The sequence below is a fragment of the Giraffa tippelskirchi genome, chromosome 1 (assembly GCF_054371585.1).
Source record: "Giraffa tippelskirchi isolate mGirTip1 chromosome 1, T2T-mGirTip1v1.2.pri, whole genome shotgun sequence".
Classification (NCBI taxonomy): domain Eukaryota; kingdom Metazoa; phylum Chordata; class Mammalia; order Artiodactyla; family Giraffidae; genus Giraffa; species Giraffa tippelskirchi.
Genome location: NC_137275.1, coordinates 92469120 through 92489707, shown reverse-complemented (window position 1 = coordinate 92489707; position 20588 = coordinate 92469120). Strand labels below are relative to the sequence as shown.

The 20588-nt window shown below is 42.6% G+C and overlaps 1 protein-coding gene and 1 long non-coding RNA gene across 2 annotated transcripts in view; both read right to left on the bottom strand.

The window, feature by feature from the left end:
- The window catches only part of HADH (hydroxyacyl-CoA dehydrogenase), a 45381-nt gene that overhangs the window by 19817 nt on the left and 4976 nt on the right, over nucleotides 1-20588 (bottom strand). The window contains exons 2-3 of the mRNA XM_081554527.1: nucleotides 2824-2952; nucleotides 441-598 (exon numbers count right to left, since the gene is read on the bottom strand). Coding sequence (XP_081410653.1) covers nucleotides 441-598; nucleotides 2824-2952 — 287 coding nt within the window. The remainder of the gene's footprint in view (nucleotides 1-440; nucleotides 599-2823; nucleotides 2953-20588) is intronic.
- LOC145531875 (uncharacterized) lies at nucleotides 3997-19600 on the bottom strand. The gene is made up of 4 exons (XR_014072835.1): nucleotides 19500-19600; nucleotides 18432-18546; nucleotides 6541-11480; nucleotides 3997-4179 (listed from the first exon to the last, which is right to left on the bottom strand). It is a non-coding gene; the product is annotated as an uncharacterized LOC145531875 (long non-coding RNA).

Genomic DNA, 20588 nt, shown 5'->3' with positions numbered 1-20588 from the left:
ACCATGGAAACAGAAGGCATTCCCTTCAAATACATTATTCTGTTGGTTTCATTCAAAAGAGGGGACACACCAAATTGCTCTGAGGTTGCTCAGCAGACGTTTAAGGACATGACCGAGTGCCTTCACCCTGTGGCCTGGGAGGGGCCATGACACAGACACTGCAAGAGACCAAGACCTGTCCCTGGATAGACCCTCCAATTCACATGGGAAAAACTCTACCCTCCTCTGGGGACAAGGATCAGATTCAGGGCAGCCCACACCTCAGGAAGCAAATTGGGGGTGGAGGATGGAGAACAAAGGAAACAGTGTTGGCTCTTCTGGAAACAGCTGTAGAGTAATAAAAAGAAGTCTTAGTGTCAGGAGACTCCTTCCCAAGAGAAAAGCCCAAGTGCCAGGAAGGGAGCCCCCAGCACCAACAAGGTCTCCCAGAGATCACGTACTCGGCAGCAAACTTGTCCAGCCTCTTGAACAGCTCGTTTTTCACCTGCAGATTCTCTACGATGGCCTCCACCACCAGGTCTGTGCTGTGGACCACAGATGCTGCATCTGTGCTGGTCGATATGCTCCTCAGGGTCTTCGCCACAAACTCATCAGCACCCTAATGCAGTGGAGGAAGGAGAAGAGAACGGTCACTGGGCTCACTGGAAAATGGTTGATGTGCTGCAAAGAAGGGAGGAAGCAGGAGGGCGAGGATAGGCCAGAACACCCCAGACAACCTGAACGTGCTCTGAAATTCCAAGAACTAAAACTCTCTACGTCTCTTCTTAGGGTAGATGGCATCTCAACGTACTTCTGGACCCTAAGGCAAGAATCAGCCTGTGAACAATCCCAAGTGCTGGTTAGCACACTGTTGTGTGTCAGTCATAACCTTTCAAGCTCTTAGCTGGCTCTGCTCAGATTACTAAGCTGTTTGTTCACAGCATCAGTGTTGGCCTGTTCTATATGCTCCATGTGAACAGACAGCCATGTACAGTTCCATGATGGGCTTCTTGGAAGCCTGTGATCTGTCTTCCAGAAAAGGGTAAAGGTGGATCTCAGCACCATCCACGAGTCTGAGAGGTGGTGCTGACCATTCCCCTCTAGTAGTAGGCAGGGAAGAGCTGCCTGACTCAGCAGTTGTTAATCAAATAATAATCACCCATCATGTGCCAGCCACTGGTGGTTCAAGAGCACACACCAGACACAGCCTCTGCCCTAGAAGAACGTACAGGCCTGTCTTTTCCTCATTTGTACCTCCGGGTTTCCACAAACAGATCTCAATCAGGCCAGAAACAGGTGATCCCCTTATTAGCTGTCGTTTTACTTCAAGATATAATTTGCCTATAAGGATTCAAAATGGTTCAGCAAAGGCATCCAAAATCACCAAGGAATAAACAATTCTCAGAGCTGTTCCAATGTTATGTGGCAGCCTGGGGGGGAGGGGAGTTTAGGGGAAAGTAGATACATGTATATGTGTGGCTGAGTCCCTTTGCTGGCCACCAGAAACTATCACAACATTGTTAATCGGCTATATTCCAATATAAGATAAAAAGTTAAAAAAAACTATCAGAGCTGATCAATAGAAATGTTATGCAAGATGATAGCTGATTTTAAATTTCTATCAGCTGCATTTTAACACGTGAAAACAGGTAAAATTAATTTTATTTAACCCTAAGATATCTAAGCTACTATCACTTCAACATGTAATCAATATAGAGATGTCTTGTGCTCTTTTTCTACTCAGTCTTTGAAATCTGATGACTATCTTACAACACACCTTGGTTTGGACTAGCCACAGTTAAAGTGCTCAACAGCCACTCGTAGCCAGTGGCGACTGTCCTTATCAGCGGAGAGCTAGATGAATACAGTTTATGTCAACTCAGCAAGCGGAAGCTGACTTTTCAAGCATGTCCCTGGCAGAAGCGGGAAACACCAGGAGACTAGACTCCTGAGGAGTGACCAGTCAGGAGTGAAGCATCTTGAGAACAGATGCCACCTTTTTACCCTCAGGATGGGGCCCAGAGCCTCGGCCCAGAGAGGGACAACTGGCAGAAGTGTGCAGAGTAAACAAGTGAACGTGCAAGTTATCTGGAGTCCACTCACTCTGTCCTTGCTTCCCCTCGGCCCTCTTCAAATCTCACCTGACCAGACCCTCATCATAACATGCTCCTCTCTATCATGATCACTAAGGACAGTGAGGACATGTGAAGGAGATCTTAATCTGCTGTGATATATACTGTTCAGATTTCTTTAGGGAGAAAATAAAATGATCTCCTCCCCTGCTCCTCTGATTTTTAAAAGATGACTAGATTTTAAGAAGATGCATACCCAAATCACAATGAGATACCACTTCACACTTCCTATGATGGCTGTTACAAAAATAACAATAATAATTGTAGGCCAGGATGTGGAGAAATTGGAACCTCTACATTACTTGTAGGAATGTAAAATGGTCCCGCCATTGAGGAAGACAATTTGGCAGTTCCCCGAAAAGCTAAACCTAGGATTGCTATATGACCCAGTGATTGCACTTCTAGGTATACACCTGAAAGAACTGAAAAGAGGGACTTGAACAGACAGTACACTAATGTTCACTACGGCACTATTCACAATAGCCAAAAGGTGAAAACAACCAACAATATGGCTATTTACTTCTCCTGTTCTGTTATCAGTCCCCGTGGAATATTTAGTGATTATGTTATTATACTGGCCTAAAGTTAGGCCTGTTTTATTGGCCTCACGTTTCAATTCAAACGTTTAAAAAGCAAGCAAAGGCCAGAACCCCCTCACAAATGTGAAGTGGTCACAGAACTGGTCTTGAAGATACTGATGACAAAAAATCACCTTGGGGTTTTCTGCAAACTTCTTCTTGGCCACTTTCCGAAGACTTTCCTCAATTCCCTTTCTAGATTTTGCCAGGATGTCCTCTGTTTGGTCCACCAACACTACTGTGTGGCCAGTTGCTGCAGCAACCTAGAACAACAACAACAACAAAAAGCAAGAAAACATAAAATTAAAAAAAAAATTAGTAGATAGGAATTCTCTGCAGTCCAGTGGTTAGGACTTAGCACTCTCACTGCTAGGGCCTGAGTTCAGTTCCTAGTTGGGGAACTAAGATCCTGCAAGCCGCTCAGCGCAGTCAAAACCAAGAAATAAAACTCAGTAGAGTTTCATATTCTACATGAACTCGAGCACTACTCCACTCAAAATACCACATAAACATAAAAATAAGCCAACAGTAATTAAACACACACTTCTTCTCAGGCACTGCTTTAAACCCTTAACATGGATGACAACAATTCTCCAAACAACCTTACGAGATTAAGAGATGTGCCCACAGTCACACAACTGGTGTCTGGAAACACATTTGGAGAGGGTTCATGCTCGATGTACCTAAATTGTTTGCACAATGTCACTTACACTCACACCAGCTTTCCTTCCGAGAGTCGGAAATTTTGGCACTGGCCAGGTAGAGGGTGCCTGTGTGACCAGCCCCAATAAAAATTCTTGGCTCTGGATCTCTAATGAGCACCCCTGGTAGACATTTCACAGGACCTGTCATAACTTGCTGCTGGAGGAATTAAGCGTGTCCTGTGTGGCATCAGCAGGAGAGGACTCGAGAAGCTGGCCCCTGGTTTCCTCCAAACCTTGCCCCATGTGACTCTCCCCTTTGCTGATTCTGTCCTGCATCCTTTCGCTATAATAAATTATAGCCATGATGGTGACTATATGCCGATCCTGGGCTTCCCTGGTGGCTCAGATGTTAAAGAACCTGCCTGCAATGTGGGAGACCCTGTGTCAGGAAGAACCCCTGGAGAAGGGAATGGCAACCCACTCCAATATTCTTGCCTGGAGAATTCCATGGACAGAGGAGCCTGGCAGACTACAGTCCATGGGCTCACAAACGGTCAGACAGGACTGAGCAACTAACATTGAGAGAGGTGAGAAAGTCACCAAATCTGGAGAAGTGGGGCGAATTTGGTGGGGAACGCTGACATAGAAAATAAGGAAACAAACCTCAGATTTCAGATGCATCTAATGATGAAACTGAACTGCTCAGAGACAGGCACCCCTGAGGAGCAACAGCTGAAGGGAGGTGTGATGACCACCGGTGGGGTACTTTGTCCGCAAGGGGGCAAGCAGAGGTGCTGGCTTGGGGACCTTCCATTTTTGTCTCAGCTCCTCTGTGTGGCAGTCCCTCTGGAATAACACAAGTGATTTTCACCTTGTTCCTCTTAACCTCTGACCTAGTTCATCGTTTGAATAGGCCAGACAGGATTCCTCAGATTCCTCCCTGCCCAGTCGCAATAAGCTTTCCCTCACTTCACTTCCAGCATCACTCAGCCTTTTTTGCCCTCAGAGAGTTGGGGAGGAAAATTCAAGCACATTTGGAACAAGAGAAAAAGCTGAAGGCAACAGAGAAAGACAGCAGAGGGACTTCGCTGGTGGTTCAGTGGCTAGGACTCGGTGCTTCCCCTGCAGGAGGCACATCTTCAATCCCAGGTTAGGGAACTAAGATCTCAGAAGCTACAGCGAGTGGTCAAAGAAATAAAAACAGAAAGTTAAAGCAGTGTCCTTTTGTTTTGAAACTTTAAAATCCCACTGAGAAAACACAGGTGGAGGGGGCAGGACACTCATCAATACAAAGCTCCGTATGTCGGGTGTCAAAGAAAATAAAAGCCGCATGGTGAAGAACTCTGTCAGGAATCAGATCTCAGAAGGCTGGGTACACCTCCTGTACCCAGAAGGAGGAGTACACTTGGAAGACGCCATTTTCTCAAGGAATAAGGTATTAAGCTTAGAGAGGTGGAGCAGAGTCAGTGAGGGAGGTGGGATCAAGCCATCTCCCTAGAAAGCCATTTGCAGAGTTACTATAATCATGTTTGACTGTGACAGTCACATAGCATCTTTGGTTATGTTGCAGATAAGCTATAACGCTATCCCCTTAAGGTTACTTTTTTAAGAAACTGCAAACAGAACCAAACCAAGAGATGAAGCAACTCTCAAAAATTCAAGTGAACCAAGACAGGCTTACAAGAACACTAAAATTCAACTGAGAAAATCCGTGGCCAAGAAGTATTTTCAGCCTAAATGAGGACTTACCCAAAGTCCTCTGATAAACACCCCCCGCTCCCCTACCCCCACTCCCGCCCATAAGGAGACTGCGCAATTCAGTCATTGCTTTTCTTCATCCTGCGTCTGCATGAGCACACTGGAGATGATACAGTATGCAGACACCAGCCAAAATCAGCTATTAAATCAAAGCCCTCTAGGCAATGTTCTAGAAGAGCAAAGTGCACATGTCAAATGATCCATGTCAAAGTTACTGTGTGTGTAAAATGTCTGTTTACCTTCTCATATCAACCAGAATATACAGGAGGTGTAAGGAGGGGCCAAGTCTCAGAACGGTAGTAGACAGACCTTCCCAGCGTGTCACCGATCACATCCTCACTCTGCAAAATGTCCCTCAGCCCCATAGCACCTCAATGGTCTTTACAGAGGCTGCTCTCATAGGAACTTAGCTTAACTGTTTTCCCTAATTCAATTGCCTTGAACATTTTCTACAATTTTGGGATCTTCAAAATCCTAGACTAGTATTTCTGGTCTAGTGAGAAAGCAATAATTGTATACTCTAAATGGTTATCCCTTTAAACACTTTCTATTTCAGCTTTCCTTACCTTGGTTTACTCATAAAGCTTCAATAAAATATGAAGGAAATCTTATGGCATTGCTATTCCATAGGCAGAAAAAGATATTTCAGTTTAAACCCAAAGTAGACATGGCTAGTGGGGAATTTCCTGGCAGTCCAGCGGTTAGGACTCTGGGCAGATTTCACTGCCATAGCCTTTGTTCAAACTCTGGTCAGGGAACTAAGATCCCACAAGCTGCATGGCATGGCCAAACAAACTACAACAACAACAAACCCCACCCAAAGTGGATACAATTAAGACTGGAGAAAATATAGATGAAAAAGATAAATTTAAATTCTTGAAATATTATCCATTTTATGATGAAGTTCTTGGTTACATAGCAATAAACTACCATTTCAGCACAACTTCAAGTAATTTCAATGAAAACAGTATTTTCATTCTACCCACCTGCAGACAGCAACCCAATCCAATCTAAAGAACTTCCCTTACAATCATTTTTTTTTTTTGCAGACATACCCAAGAGACACAAGGTTGGCAACATATTGAGGGTAACTTCCTGTCCTGTTCATCTTCACAAACCCAGTGCCTGGTCCATGGTGGTGAGAGGGTAATAGGCAGGAAGACCAGGGGTCTCCAAACAGAGGAAATAGGCTGCAAGTGTCAGACTTTTTTTCTCTCTCTTATGCGGTAGGAGGAAACAAACGTTAGATTTTTTTCCCCTTCTCTATACAAATTTAAAAAGGGGTTTCTTTTAAAATTCTTTGTTGCCATGACAACATGTGGTTCTACCTGCACTTAACTTTTCTCAAACCTTGAGCTAACCAATGTGTTTTTCCTATGGAAATATTTGTCTTAAGCTGTGTTAATGAACTATGTATTTACTGTTGCCTAATGGCCCCAGACAACTCACCTTGTGCCAATGTTATGTCAAAATGCATGTTGCGGGTGAGGGGCTTGGTGCCAGTCTCTGAGTTTTGAGATGTTTCCTTTCTCCAATTAGCAGACTGCTAGTAGCTATATAATATCTGGCTAAAGACTAGCAGGGGGGCACTCTTTCTGCCCCCTTCTGATGTCTATGTCAGAAGCTTTCTCTGTCTCTTGTATACTTTAATAAAGCTTTATTACACAAAAGCTCTGAGCGACCAAGCCTCGTCACTGGCCCCGGAAAAAAGGATAGAATTCTTCTCCTCCAGAGGCCAAGAATCTCAGCATCTTTCGTGGCTCAACAACAACCTTTCAGTGGGCACTCAATGTATATTTGCTGAATAAGTAAATGAACAAACAAACCAGAGGTAGCCCACTGCCTGGTATGTATCAGATACCTGACAACATTTCCATGGGATGAGTCCAATGTTCTGATTTTATTCATCTACTCCAAGTGGGGTTGGTATTCCTCCCTACTGTTAGGTGTCTAACGGGCTATCATCGAGATCGAGTGAGGATGCAGGCAGCCTGTCCCTTGTCCCCATGCAATCCATGTCAGACCTGAAAGCTACATGACTGCATCCCAGACTGGCTCAATAAGCAGATGCGACCTTAAGCATGGCCAGTAATTAGATCTTCACTCAGAGCTTCAGCTACACGCTGGTTTGAAGGCTAAAGCCAGAAAAAACTTAACAAGAAGTGCTATGTTTTTCTTGGAAGCCAAGTAATTGTACTAGGATAGACAAACAATCTGGACAGTGGGGAAGCCTTCAAATAGTTTGGGTGAAAAAATGCAGATTATTAGAAAATGCTTTACACCAAATGACCAAGGGCCACACAAAAACTTTGGCTTCTCTGAGGTGAGCACTCTTGCCCCACCACCCCAACACCTGAGCTCCCCTGGGGTAGAGAGGAACCACCCTTACGGCAGCATGCTGGGCACAGCTCTGCATTCATTCCCTTCACTACTACTGCCTCCTCTCAACTCAACAACCATGTAGTGCCTGTTCCAGACCCCGGGATAAGGTGATGAACAAAACAAATCCCCTGCTTTCAGAGAGCTTTCACTCCTCATAAATTATCCTATTTGGTCTTCATAATAGCCTTTGGGGGAGGCACAAAGTCTGGATGTGAGGGGCTTTGAAGCTAGGCCTGCCTGTATCCCGAGCTCACATGCTGGCTGTTGACCCTGAAAGGCATGGCTGGTTCGGAGGGGAACAGTCTGAAACAGCTCTGAAGTGGGCTAGAGCCAGACTCTGGAGCCTGTCTACCAACTATGAGACAGAAAAATTCCTTAACTCTCATAGGCTGTCTCCTCATGTAAAATTGGAGCAGAAGAATTGTTGAGAGGATCAAAAGAGTTAATACATGTTGAGAGGATTAAAAGAGTTAGCACAGTAGAACAGCTGAGAGGATTAAGGGTTAAAGAACATGTGATATGCTAGGCACCCAGAACAGTGCCCAGGATATCACAACAGCATAATGATTTTATTCTAGGCAGGCCCCTTCTTCCATCTATAAGAGTCCAAGGCCTAATAATAGATCCAGGTACTGCCTCTAAAGGAAACCATTTTACTTTGCCTTTAAAATTACATCTTCGGATCTCACGACTTGCCCCCTTTCTGGTTTTCATTTCCAGGTCTTCTTTTCTGTGTCCCTACATTTTTACAAACAGGTTAGGATCGCTCTTCATTTAGAAAGAATGTTTAAAAAGCAGGGGGAACACCCACAAACTTCCTTAGCCACCTGAAGCTGACCTTTGCTTCACTACAAAAGTCCTTTAATCACTGGGGGACACAGCTGTATGTGGAGCACCAGCACCGCTGAATGCAAGTACACATCAGAGGTCTTCTAAGCGTTAAAGCCAATGCCTGTTCTTTGGCCTCATCTTGCTACTTTTCCACGGCCCTACACACTGCCAACTTAAGCCTTCTTTTTTTGAAATTCTCTTATTTCTTATTTCTATCTGTTCCTTTCAGCTATATTAATTCTCTATATCTTCTCAAACAAAGGTATCTTTCAAGGTTCTGCCTTCAGGATTCTTCTCCTCTGTCTTTACTCTTTTCTTTCTGGAACATTAATCATTCTCATAATTCCAGCTAGGTGTGAAACCAGCATATTCTGTCCTAAGCTACAGTCTGTACCATGTGCGTGCATGCTAGGTTGCTTCGGTCATTTCCGACTCTGTGATCTTATGGACTGTAGCCCATCAGGCTCCACGTCCATGGGATTCTCCAGGCAAGAATACTGAAGTGGGTTACCAGGCCCTCCTCCAGAGGATCTTCCCGACCGAAGGATCGAACCTGTGTCTCTTACATCTCCTACATTGGCAGGTGGGTTCGTTACCACTGAGCCACCTGGGAAGCCTGCAGTCAATACCTTGTGACCCTAAAACCAGTTCTCTTGACCTCCATTAATGTTACCACTATCCTGAGGGTCACAAGAGTTGCTGGACAAGACTTTTTTCTTTACCTCCACCCTAATTACATCCAAAGAAGTTCTATCCATCACTTAAGGCCCATTTCAAAAGCTACCCTCTCCAAATGAATGTCCTTTTTCTTGTTTTAATACCTTAGAGCTAGATTTTTACTGCTGTTACTATGCTGCTTTACACCAAAGTCAATGGCGTCATGTGGTCTCTGCTCTTAGATCTGACTCTCTTAATGGCAGACATTGATCTGGCCCTTGTGTCCCCTGGCACTCATCACCTGTACATGGTGCTTGTCCCATAACTAACTGCTCAATACCAGGTGCTGAGAGCAGAGTGACCCAAGCCTGTGGTCTCCCCCATCCCCATCACACTGCTCCTTGTGCCGCTTCCTGGCTCCACAACCCTGCCCTGAGGTTCCCTCCACCAGGAAGTGCCTCTACCTCACTGATGCCAACTCATAATCGAACAGAGAGGGCCTCTCTCCCTTGGTGAAAGCGCTCTCAACCTCTAGCACAAGTAGTCACTCCTTTGTGCCTCTACTGATTTACAGATACAGCAGGTCCTTCCTGCAGGACCCTCAATACAGAAAGGAAACAGTGTGGAGCTGGTGAGAGTCACAGCTACCAATGATCACTCAGTTATGTTAACAGTAGCCCAAACCCCAGGACATGAACATAAGAGAGAAATAAAAAACAAATGGTTGTAAGCAATTTCAAGTTGTAAAAATCTCACAAATTTTAGAATAAAGGTCATAAACCAATGAGGATGTAGGATAAATTCCAGATGTGAAAGATAAATTAGACATGGAAAAGTTAACTAACACCAGCTTTTGATGACGAAATCAAAATACTGAATAATAGCTAGAGACCTTTTCAAAAGACCTGCCACATCATCCATTTCTTCAGAATCTGAAGTAGCTGTTACCACAAAGCCCAACATAGGGTAGTTCTGTCATACTCCAAACTTCAGTCCAACCAAAATTTCCAGTAAATGCAAATTTCATATACATATATGTAGTGCAGTTCCATACATATGCCTTTCTTTAAACATATACTTTTTAATGTTCCTTTTTCCTTACCTAAGAAGAAATATCCTATATATCTATAACATCATATTTTAAGTGTCTAAAGGTCATATCTTAAGGTAAGGTACTTAACCCAGTAAAACTTTCATCTGTATCAGGTGACATCCCAGATATGATAAGCAGGCCATCTGTGCCTTCATGACAGTTAGCTGTTCATACTTCTACCTCCTCTGGATGGTGAGCAATTCAAGAGCAACCACATACTACCTCTCACCCGCCTCAATGCCTAGCACAAAGGTACACTTATCTTTGTGAAAAGAATGCATGAATAATAGATCTAGTTTTTAAAAGCTTCAATTCGTGAATTATCTTGGGAATAAGTTCTCAAGAAATCATAACTGGTTTTGCTACTAGAAACTCTTTATAACAAATTTTACACAATCAAGTTATTAATAGAATTATGAAAAATCACACACAAAAAAGGATAGGAAAAAAAAAGACTAACTGGATTCTTTAGTCAAATACCAAATTTAAAAAAAATACCACAAAAATATCTCTATTATTTTGTTTGGGCAGAACAACCATTTTCTGGCACTGGTGGTGGAGATGCCTGGCAAAAGGGGAACTAGAGGGCAACTGCCGTGTAATATGACCACCTCTGTACTTTCAAAACTGGATTTATGCTTAATTTCCTCCAGCATGTCAATATGTCCTATACCATTTATCAAAGGGGCTATGGGCAAAGAGACACACAGACCCTGTGTGTGCCCATCCATCTGTGAGGGACATGCGTGAGCCAGGTCAGGGATGGCTGCAGACACACAACACAGGTTTCCCTCCAATGTAGCTTTATTCTCTATCACAGTAGGGAGAGAGTGAGAGGCACCTTAGTTTCTCAACTACTGCAAGGTCAGAGAGAGAGAAAAGTATTTACTGTTCAGCTTTATTAGCTACAGATAGTCAAGATCATCAATTACTAGAGCAGGAAAATCAGTGCAACAGTTTTCAGACTTTTTAGCCATGAAATTGTTCCTCCTAAGAATGTATACAGAAGAGCAATACATAAAGCACAGGTCAGGGGAGAGGGGTTTGGGAACCACCGGAACCGCACTGAACTCCTAACCCTAAAGTCCACCCGAGTGTAGTGTAAAAACCTCTGATCTAGTCAGACCTACTATGATGGCTGCTGCCGCTGCTGCTAAGTCGCTTCAGTCGTGTCCGACTCTGTGCGACCCCAGAGACGGCAGCCCACCAGGCTCCCCCGTCCCTGAGATTCTCCAGGCAAGAACACTGGAGTGGGTTGCCATTTCCTTCTCCAATGCATGAAAGTGAAAAGTAAAAGCGAAGTCACTCAGTTGTGTCCAACTCTTCGTGACCCTATGGACTGCAGCCTACCAGGGTCTTCCGTCCATGGGATTTTCCATGCAAGAGTACTGGAGTGGGGTGCCATTGCCTTCTCCGACTATGATGGCTATTATTTTAAAAAAAGAAACAAAAACAAAAAACATAAAATAAGTGTTAGCAAAGATATGGAGAAACTGGAACTCCTGCACACTGCTGATGCAGCCCCTGTGGAATATGCTATAAGAGTTCCTCAAAATACTAAAAATAATTACCATATTATCCAGGAACTCCACTTCTGGATATATATCCAAAAGAACTCTAACACAGACTTAGAAGCAAGACTCTAACATAGCTGCAGACCATGTTCATGCCAGCATCCAAAATAACCAAAAAGTGGGAGCAGCCCAAGTGTCCACTGACAGATGAACGGGCAAACAAAATGTGCTACAGACATGCAGCGGAGTATGACTCCATTAAAAATATCCTGATGTAATATTATTCCTCAAAAAGGAAAGAAATTCTGGCACATGCTACAACATAGATGAACCTTTAAGATTTTTAGATGAAATAAAGCAGTCACAAAAGGACAAATACTGAGTGATTTCTCTCATACGAATAATCTAGAACAGTCAAATTCATAGAGACTGAAAGTAGAATGATGGCTGCCAGGGGCTAGGGGAAGGAGAGATGGGAAATTATTATTTAAAGGGCATGTACTTAAATGTCACTGAACTGTACATTTTTTTAACGTGCATATTTTCAGTTTTATTAGACAAATGCCAAAGCATTTCCCAAATAGTTACACTAATCTATTGATATAGTCCCACCAACAACAGGAAATATGAACTTCCTGTTGCTCCATATCCTTACCAACACTTGGTATTATCAGATTTTTCAAATTTTTCCAAGCTGATGTGTGTGTTTAGTATTTATTTGTAGTTTTATTTTTTTTTTGTTTAATTGTAGGCTAGTTACTTTACAATATTGTAGTGGTTTTTGCCATACATTGACATGAATCAGCCATGGGTGTATATGTGTTCCCCATCCCATCCCTCTGGGTCATCCCAGTGCACCAACCCTGAGCACCGTCTCATGCATCGAACCTGGACTGGCAATCTGTTTCACATATGATAATATACATGTTTCAATGCTATTCTCTCAGATCATCCCACCCTCACCTTCTCTCACTGAGTCCAATAGACTGTTCTATACATTTGTGTCTCTTTTGCTGTCTCGCATATAGGGTTATCGTTACCATCTTTCTAAATTCCATATATATGCGTTAGTATATTGTATTGGTGTTTTTCTGACTTACTTCACTCTGTATAATAGGCTCCAGTTTCATCTACCTCATTAGAACTGATTCAAATGTATTCTTTTTAATGGCTGAGTAATATTCCATTGTGTATATGTACCACAGCTTCCTTATCCATTCGTCTGCTGATGGGCATCTAGGTTGCTTCCATGTCCTGGCTATTGTAAACAGTGCTGCGATGAACATTGGGGTACACATGTCTCTTTCAATTCTGGTTTCCTCGGTGTGTATGCCCAGCAGTGGGATTGCTGGGTCATATGGCAGTTCTATGTCCAGTTTTTTGAGGAATCTCTACACTGTTCTTCATAGTGGCTGTACTAGTTTGCATTCCCACCAGCAGTGCAAGAGGGTTCCCTTTACCCCACACCCTTTCCAGCATTTATTGTCTGTAGATTTTTGGATAGCAGCCATTCTGACCGGCGTGAGATGGTACCTCATTGTGGTTTTGATTTGCATTTCTCTGATAATGAGTGATGTTGAGTATCTTTTCATGTGTTTGTTAGCAGTCTGTATGTCTTCTTTGGAGAAATGTCTGTTCAGTGAACTGTACATTTTTAAAGTAAGTTTTACTTTACATATTTTTTTTTTTACCTCATACAACACACAAAAACCTTTAATCCAACATACCTTCATTTTACTGAGAAAAGCAGCAGCAACTAAAGCAAAAATATTATTCACCTAAGATCACGTATCTATCCAAAACATAATTCTGTAAAAGGTACTTCTGTCTAGATTACTAACTAAGCTTTTCAATGGCTCCTGGTGATCACAAAATAAAAGCTCCTACACATGGCATGCAAGGCCCTCCAGGAAAGGGATCCACCTCCTCTCCAGACACACTGCTCACTGTTGCCAGAGACCACTGCAAGGCGTGTAGGTGCCTACATCTGCTATCACCTCTCACCTCCAGGCCTCTGTACTGTCCATGCCTTCTCCCCAACTTCCCCTCATTAACTAAGCCCAAGTATCACTTCCAGATACCAAGCATCACGACCCCCAAGATCCTCTTGGTCCCAAGCAAGGAGTCCTCCATGTTCTAGTAATACCCCTGCATATCCTTACCACTGTACCCACCACACTGTGTTACGAGCATCTGTTTAAGTGCCATCTCCCCTACTCCTGTGCTTAGTGCTTAGTCCCTCAGTCATGTCCGACCTTTGTGACCCCACAGACTAGCCTGCCAGGCACCTCTGTCCACGGGGATTCTCTAGGCAGAAATACTGGAGTGGGTTGTCGTTTCCTACTCCAGGGTATCTTCCCAACTCAGGAATCGAACCCAGGTCTCCCACATTGAAGGCAGATTCTTTACTGTCTGAGCCACCAAGGAAGCCCAAGAATGCTGGAGTGGGTAGCCTATCCCTTCTCCAGGGAATCTTCCCGACACAGGAATCGAACCAAGGTCTCCTGCATTGCAGGTGGATTTCTTTCTAGCTGAGCTACCAGAGAAGCCCCTCCTCCTGGATTCTGACTAAATGAGACCCACATCAAGACATACTATAATTAAAATGTCAAAAGTTAAAGATTAATATTGCAAAATATTAAAAGCATCAGGAAAAAACCAACTTGCTACACACAAGGGAATCCCCAATAAGACCAACAGCAGAAACATTGTAGGCCAGAAGGGAGTGGCACAATGTATTCAAAGTTCCGAAAACAAAAACAAAAACTTCCAACCAAGAATATTCTCCCTGGCAAAGCTCAGAGTGAAGGAGTTCATCACTACTAATCTGTATTACAAGAAATGTTAATGGGACTTCAAGCTGAAAAGAAAGGGCACTAATTAGTAACAAGAACATATATGAGAGAATAAATCTCACTAGGAAGGTAAACATATATAACAAAGGTAGTAGATTAATCATTTATAAAGCTAGTATGAATGTTAAAAGACACAAAAGCAGTTAAAAAAAAAAAACTATGATTACTATAATTAGTTAAGGGGTTGTTGTTGTTGTTCAGTCACCCAGTCGTATCCAACTCTGTGCGACCCCATGGACTGCAGCACACCAGGCCTCCCTGTCCCTCACCATCTCCCACAGTTTGCCCAAGTTCATGTCCATTGCATCGGTGATGCCATCCAGTCATCTCATCCTCTGATGCCCTCTTCTCCTTCTGCCCTCAATTTTTCCCAGCATCAGGGACTTTTCCAATGAGTCAACTGTTCACATCAGATGACCAAAATACTGGAGCTTCAGCATCAGCCCTTCTAACGAGTATTCAGGGTTGATTTCCCTTAAGGTTGACTGGTTTGATCTCCTTGCTGTCCAAGGGGTTCTTAGGAGTTTTCTCCAGCACCACAGTTTGAAGGCATCAATTCTTTGGTATTCTGCCTTCTTTACAGTCCAGTTCTCACAACCCTATGTGACCACTGGGAAGACTATAGCCTTGACTATACAGACCTTTGTCAGCAGAGTAATGTGTCTGCTTTTCAACACACTGTCTAGGTTTGTCATCACTTTCCCACCAAGAAGCAGTTGTTTTCTGATTTCATGGCAGCAGTCACCATCTGCAATGATTTTAGAGCACAAGAAGAGGAAATTTGTCACTACTTCCACCTTTTCCCCTTCTACTTGCCATGAAGCAATGAGGCTGGATGCCATGATCTTAGCTTTTTTAATATTTAGTTTTAAGCTGGCTCTTTCACTCTCCTCCTTCACCCTCATCAAGAGGCTCTTGAGTTCCTCTTTGCTTTCAGCCATTAGAGTGGTATCATCCGCATATCTGAGGTTGTTGATGTTTCTCCTGCCTATCTTGATCCCAGCTTGTAACTCATCCAGTTCAGCATTTCTCATGATGTGCTCAGCGTATAGGTTAAACAAACAGGTTGACAGCAGACAGCCCTGTTGTAATCCTTTCTCAATCTTGAACCAATCCGTTGTTCCATACAGTGTTCTAATTGTTGCTTCTTGACCTGTGTACAGATTTCTCAGGAGACATATAAGATGGGCTGGTATTCCCATCTCTTTAAGAGCTTTCCACAGTTTATTATGATCCACACAGTCGAAGGCTTTAGCACAGTCGATGAAACGGAGGTAGATGTTTTTCTGGAGTTCCCTAGCTTTCTCTATGATCTAGCAAATGTTGGCAATTTGACCTCTGGTTCCTCTTCCTTTTCTAAATCCAGCATGGACATGTAGAAGTTCTTGGTTCACATAATGCTGAAGCCTAGCATGCAAGATTTTAAGCATGATCTTACTAGCATGAGAGATGAGTGCAATTGTCCGATGGTTAGCACATTCTTTAGCACTACCCTTCTTGGGAATTGGGATAAGAAAAGGTCCAGTCCTGTGGCCACTGCTAGGTCTTCCAGATTTGCTGACATACTGAATGCAACACCTTGATGGTATCATTCTTTAGGGTTTTGAATAGTTCTACTGGAATAGAATAGTTAAGGGATACACAAGATAAAAAAGTGTGAAATGTGACATCAAAAACATAAACCAAGGAGGGTTATTAATGTTGAGCTTCAGAATAGGATCAAACTTCAGTTGTTATTAAATCAAATACAGACTGTTATACATACAAGTTACTATATGTTAGCCTTATGGTAACCACAAAGAAAATTAAAGTCAATGCAGGAAATTGAAGATATCTGAAATACATATAAGAATTCACAATCAGAATTCATAAACATTTCCTACAAATCAATTAGGGGAAAATGTACAATACAATAGTAAAACAGGAATGAAATCTAATAAGACATTATATAAGAAATATATGGCCAATAAACATATGAAAAGGGGTTCACCTCATCAGTAAACAGGAAATTCTAATAAAAATACAATGAAATATCACTAAACCCACTAGAATGACTAAAGGAATAACAACATAATCCTATAGAGCAAGGAGGACCTTCATACCCTGATGGCAGAACTCTAAACTGACATATAACCACTTTGGAAAACTGTTCAGCATTATCTACTGAAGTTGAATATATTCGTATTTTGTAATCCAGCAGTTTCACCCTAGAGAAACATCCACACATGTGTATCAAAAGACAGGACTATGACTGTGGATAGCAACAGTGCTGTTAGGGTTGACTCTAATAGGTCTAGAATTAGCCTGAGTAGTTCTGCTAAAGTTCCAGCATCACAATGACCCCTGGTCAAGGCATGAAACCTACTGCTTTACAGTGTTGCTTTGTAACATTAAGAAGTTTGGGGGTGGTTTGTATCAGCTTATCAACACTGTTGATGAGTGATATTGATGATTCACACCTGATTTTTAAAATTACATTATTAAAGGTTCTTACTTAGAGAAGAATTTCACATGTCTTGGATGCAAGGAAACCAATCACACTCATTTTTCTCAAATTAATCAACGAATCATTCTCAACTTTCTGAGGAGATGGCAGTGGAAGAGTAGATCACAAAAATAAGTGATCTTTTTTCATCTCCCATAGGTATTTTATATTTTCAATAAATAAGGAGGACTTTCCCTGGCACTTTAACTTGAGTGCCAATAATCTGAATCAACCCATTGAAGACCCATTGAGGACTTATATGATAGTTTTATATGATAGTGACTACAAGACCTCGAAGACAAGAAGTCTGCAACGGAAAAAAAAATGTATTTGAAGGCTATGTCCTCAACTCCATGACTTCTCTAGCTTTGGTGGAAAGCAGGCTTAGCCAGAGGGAAATATTTTTGGACAAGGATGCTTCAGAGCTATAAAAATAGGCCCAGTAAATAGCACACTTGTCAAAATGCCCGAGTACTCCAGTCACAGGGCCAAGGAAACATGCCAAGCAGAAGCGTGCTGGATTTCTATATTTTTGCAAACATACCACTAGAGTTGAAGCCCCTTCTCTGAATTATTACTTGAGTGATCAATTTGTGAGAATTGCAGCAACTGGTCCAGTGAGGGGTTCCATGTGCCCTTACACCACAGGAGGGCTGCATTTCAACATTACATTCTCTCTGAAAACTGCTGAGTTGTATGTACCTTCTGCCACAACCAAATTCTGACTTCTCGATACCCAAAGGAAGTGTTCATCCAGAATAAGTACACTGAGTCACTGCTCCCCCTGAGGCTGCTGCACCTCTGCATTAAGACCTGCCCTTGGGTTCTCAGGACTTGATCCAGGAAGGAAAAAAGTCATAAATCAGTTGCATCTCCCAGAGCTGGCAAGTCTGGGTTCATGATTATCTCTGGTTATGCAATGCCTTGAACTTTGCCATCAATACAAGTTGTGTTCACTTACTTTAACAATCAGAAAAAGGCATTCAGTTGAAGCGTTCAACCACCACCACAGCTGGTTTATACTTAAAACTGTTAAGTACATTGGTTGGCCTCTTTTTTTAACTTAGATTTTTATATTTAAAAAAGTATTTCTAAAAAGCCAAAGGAATGTGCCTCTGTTTTTAAATGAGTCTATTAAATACACAATTTTTAAAAAATTTAATAAGCATCTGGGTTTGGTGATGGAGAGAAAAAATAACTTCTCTTCCTGGACCCTCCACTCCCATCTCCCACAAATTCTGGAAAGGAGATGGGATAGATGGACACATCAGTGGCATCAACCAGCTCTGTTATATTAAGAATCTCTGAAGGACGTTGACAGAATGGACACTTTCCGAGTAGAGAAGAGAGCTGCAAATCCTAACTATTCTCTAGGAAGATTAATATGGCAATGGTTATTAGGATGAGGGTTTTTTCCTCTATTAGATTCTGCTGAAATGAACCGATTAAGATGCTTCCTCAATCATCCAGTATCAATCCTTGTTCTAAGAATTAGAAAGGAGAGAACAAGGGCAGGGGCACACCTCAGAGCTTCTGCAGAATGGTGGACACTCTGACAGCAACCCCGTCTTCAGAGTGCATGAGGTGGCCACAAGGTCAACAGTGGCAATCACAGAGGGAGGAAGCTCTCTGGGAAAGCTGGAGAGAACAAAGAAGTCATGCCAGGGGAGCCTGAGTCTCTTATGGGCAGAAAGATGGTAGCAGAGGATGGAGATCATCAGCTGAATCTGGAGCTGAAGAGAGGACAAGCTGCTAACTGTTGACTCCAGACACCCACAGATCTCCTTGCCCATGGAGGCCACACTTCTCCCCAAAAGACAGCAGAGGCCAAAACATACAGGTAGAACTGTGGTCATCTCAGCCACAGGAATCTCCAGCCAGCAGAACAGTAAGTGAAAGACCTGAGTTCCAGCCTCAGCTCTGCCTCTGACCCTTGAGCCCAGGTGACAGCTCTGCTGGGATGATTATTGTAATGGTCACATGAAAGGACAGAGACATTCAAGTACTTAGAACAGAAAAAAAAGTGCCCCAAAAAAACCCCCCACACATCTGTAGTGTTTTTTTAAGTGCCAGGCTCAGATTTAAATGCTCTCTGAGTATGAACTTACTGTAATAGCCAAATATGAGTCAAGAAAGCACTAAGATTATCTCTCAACAACCCATACAATTAGTCTTAAAATCTTTAGAATTGTTTGAACTCTCCCAAGCTCACTATCAGATCTTCAAGCATTCCTAAAAGAATCTAAAATAAGAGAAGTCATCACCAGATTAGAGCTGATGGATCTACACTACATAAAAGCAGCTAACAATTATTAAACAGTTTCCACTGAACACACTAGTACAGTTCTAAGCACTTAGCTCATTTCCTCCCTCAGAACACTGAGACAAGTAACATTATTTGTTGATAAGGGAAGAAGCAGAGAGAGGTTAAGAGACTCGCTCAAGATTCCCACAGCCAGGAGGAGCAGGGCTGGAACCCAACTCTAGCAGGCACCTTACAACCTGCTCATTTTCAATCACTCTCAGCAGAAACCATCACACATTCAGCATAACTTGGAGGAAGATAACAGCACAGCGACCAGTAGCATCACCTGCCTATGGTTCCAGGAGAGCTAGGCAGTGAGGTACGTGCCTAAGGCAGACCTGGGGAGAAGAGTGCCGGGAGCCAGCCCACGAGATCCCGCCCATGACCGAGTCACGAGGAAGAGGACTGATTTGAGCAGAGCTTCTCAGCCCTCAGGGATTCTCGGAAGGCTGCCTAAGCGCTCACCTTAAAGACGATATCTGTCTTTCTGATGTTTGCTATAATAAACCTCTTCTTATTTTCTGTGACTTAGGCAAAAGGCTTTTCCTGATTCTCTTCTAAAATAGATCATTCTGAAACCTCAATCGACAAGGCCCCTGAACGGTAGCACCTTAATAAAATTATCTAGGATATAGAATATGCTAATCTAAATTCCTCTTGCTAGCATATTAGTTTGTTTAATAAATGTACCTGTGCCTTTGGAGCTGATGGGCATAACAGCTCCTTAACAATAAACAATACTGACAGCCTCCACACAAAAAGCCCCAATGGGCACAGAGCCCTTCGTAAGAAAAAAGGCTTATTAGAAAATATAAAAAATATTGCTTTATGAAACTGTTACTTAGTCTATATTTACTCACTATGTTTTTGCTCTTAACGTATTTAGCCTATATAATGAAAGCATAATAGTTAGAGATTTATATAAATAAAAGTTTAGCTTTAATACAAATAATAAGACGATTGTTAATTCAGCTGGTGATTTTGCTAAGCACTGACCTTGGCGCTACATTGTTTTCAGCTTGCTGTGCCATGACTTTATGGGACCACATTCTTCTCTGTTAGGCTCAAGGCATAAGATAGAGTACAGAAAACAGGTTTTACCTTGAAACTCTGAGTTTGTGAATCCTTTCTTTGTCATAATCTGCTGTGCCTGTATTCTTTAAAAAAATGTAACCCTGGTGCTTTCTGTGCCTGATGCAAAAGTGTCCTGGCTGATCAACCCTTACCAATAAAAGAGTCACCAGATGTTAGCAGGCTTCCAGGCCAGAAGACGATGTAAACAACTTTAAACTTTTTGTAACTAAAAACACAAACAGTGTCCTGGTTCCGATAAGGGTCAAAAACTGCTGACCCATTGATCTGATTTGGCATGACT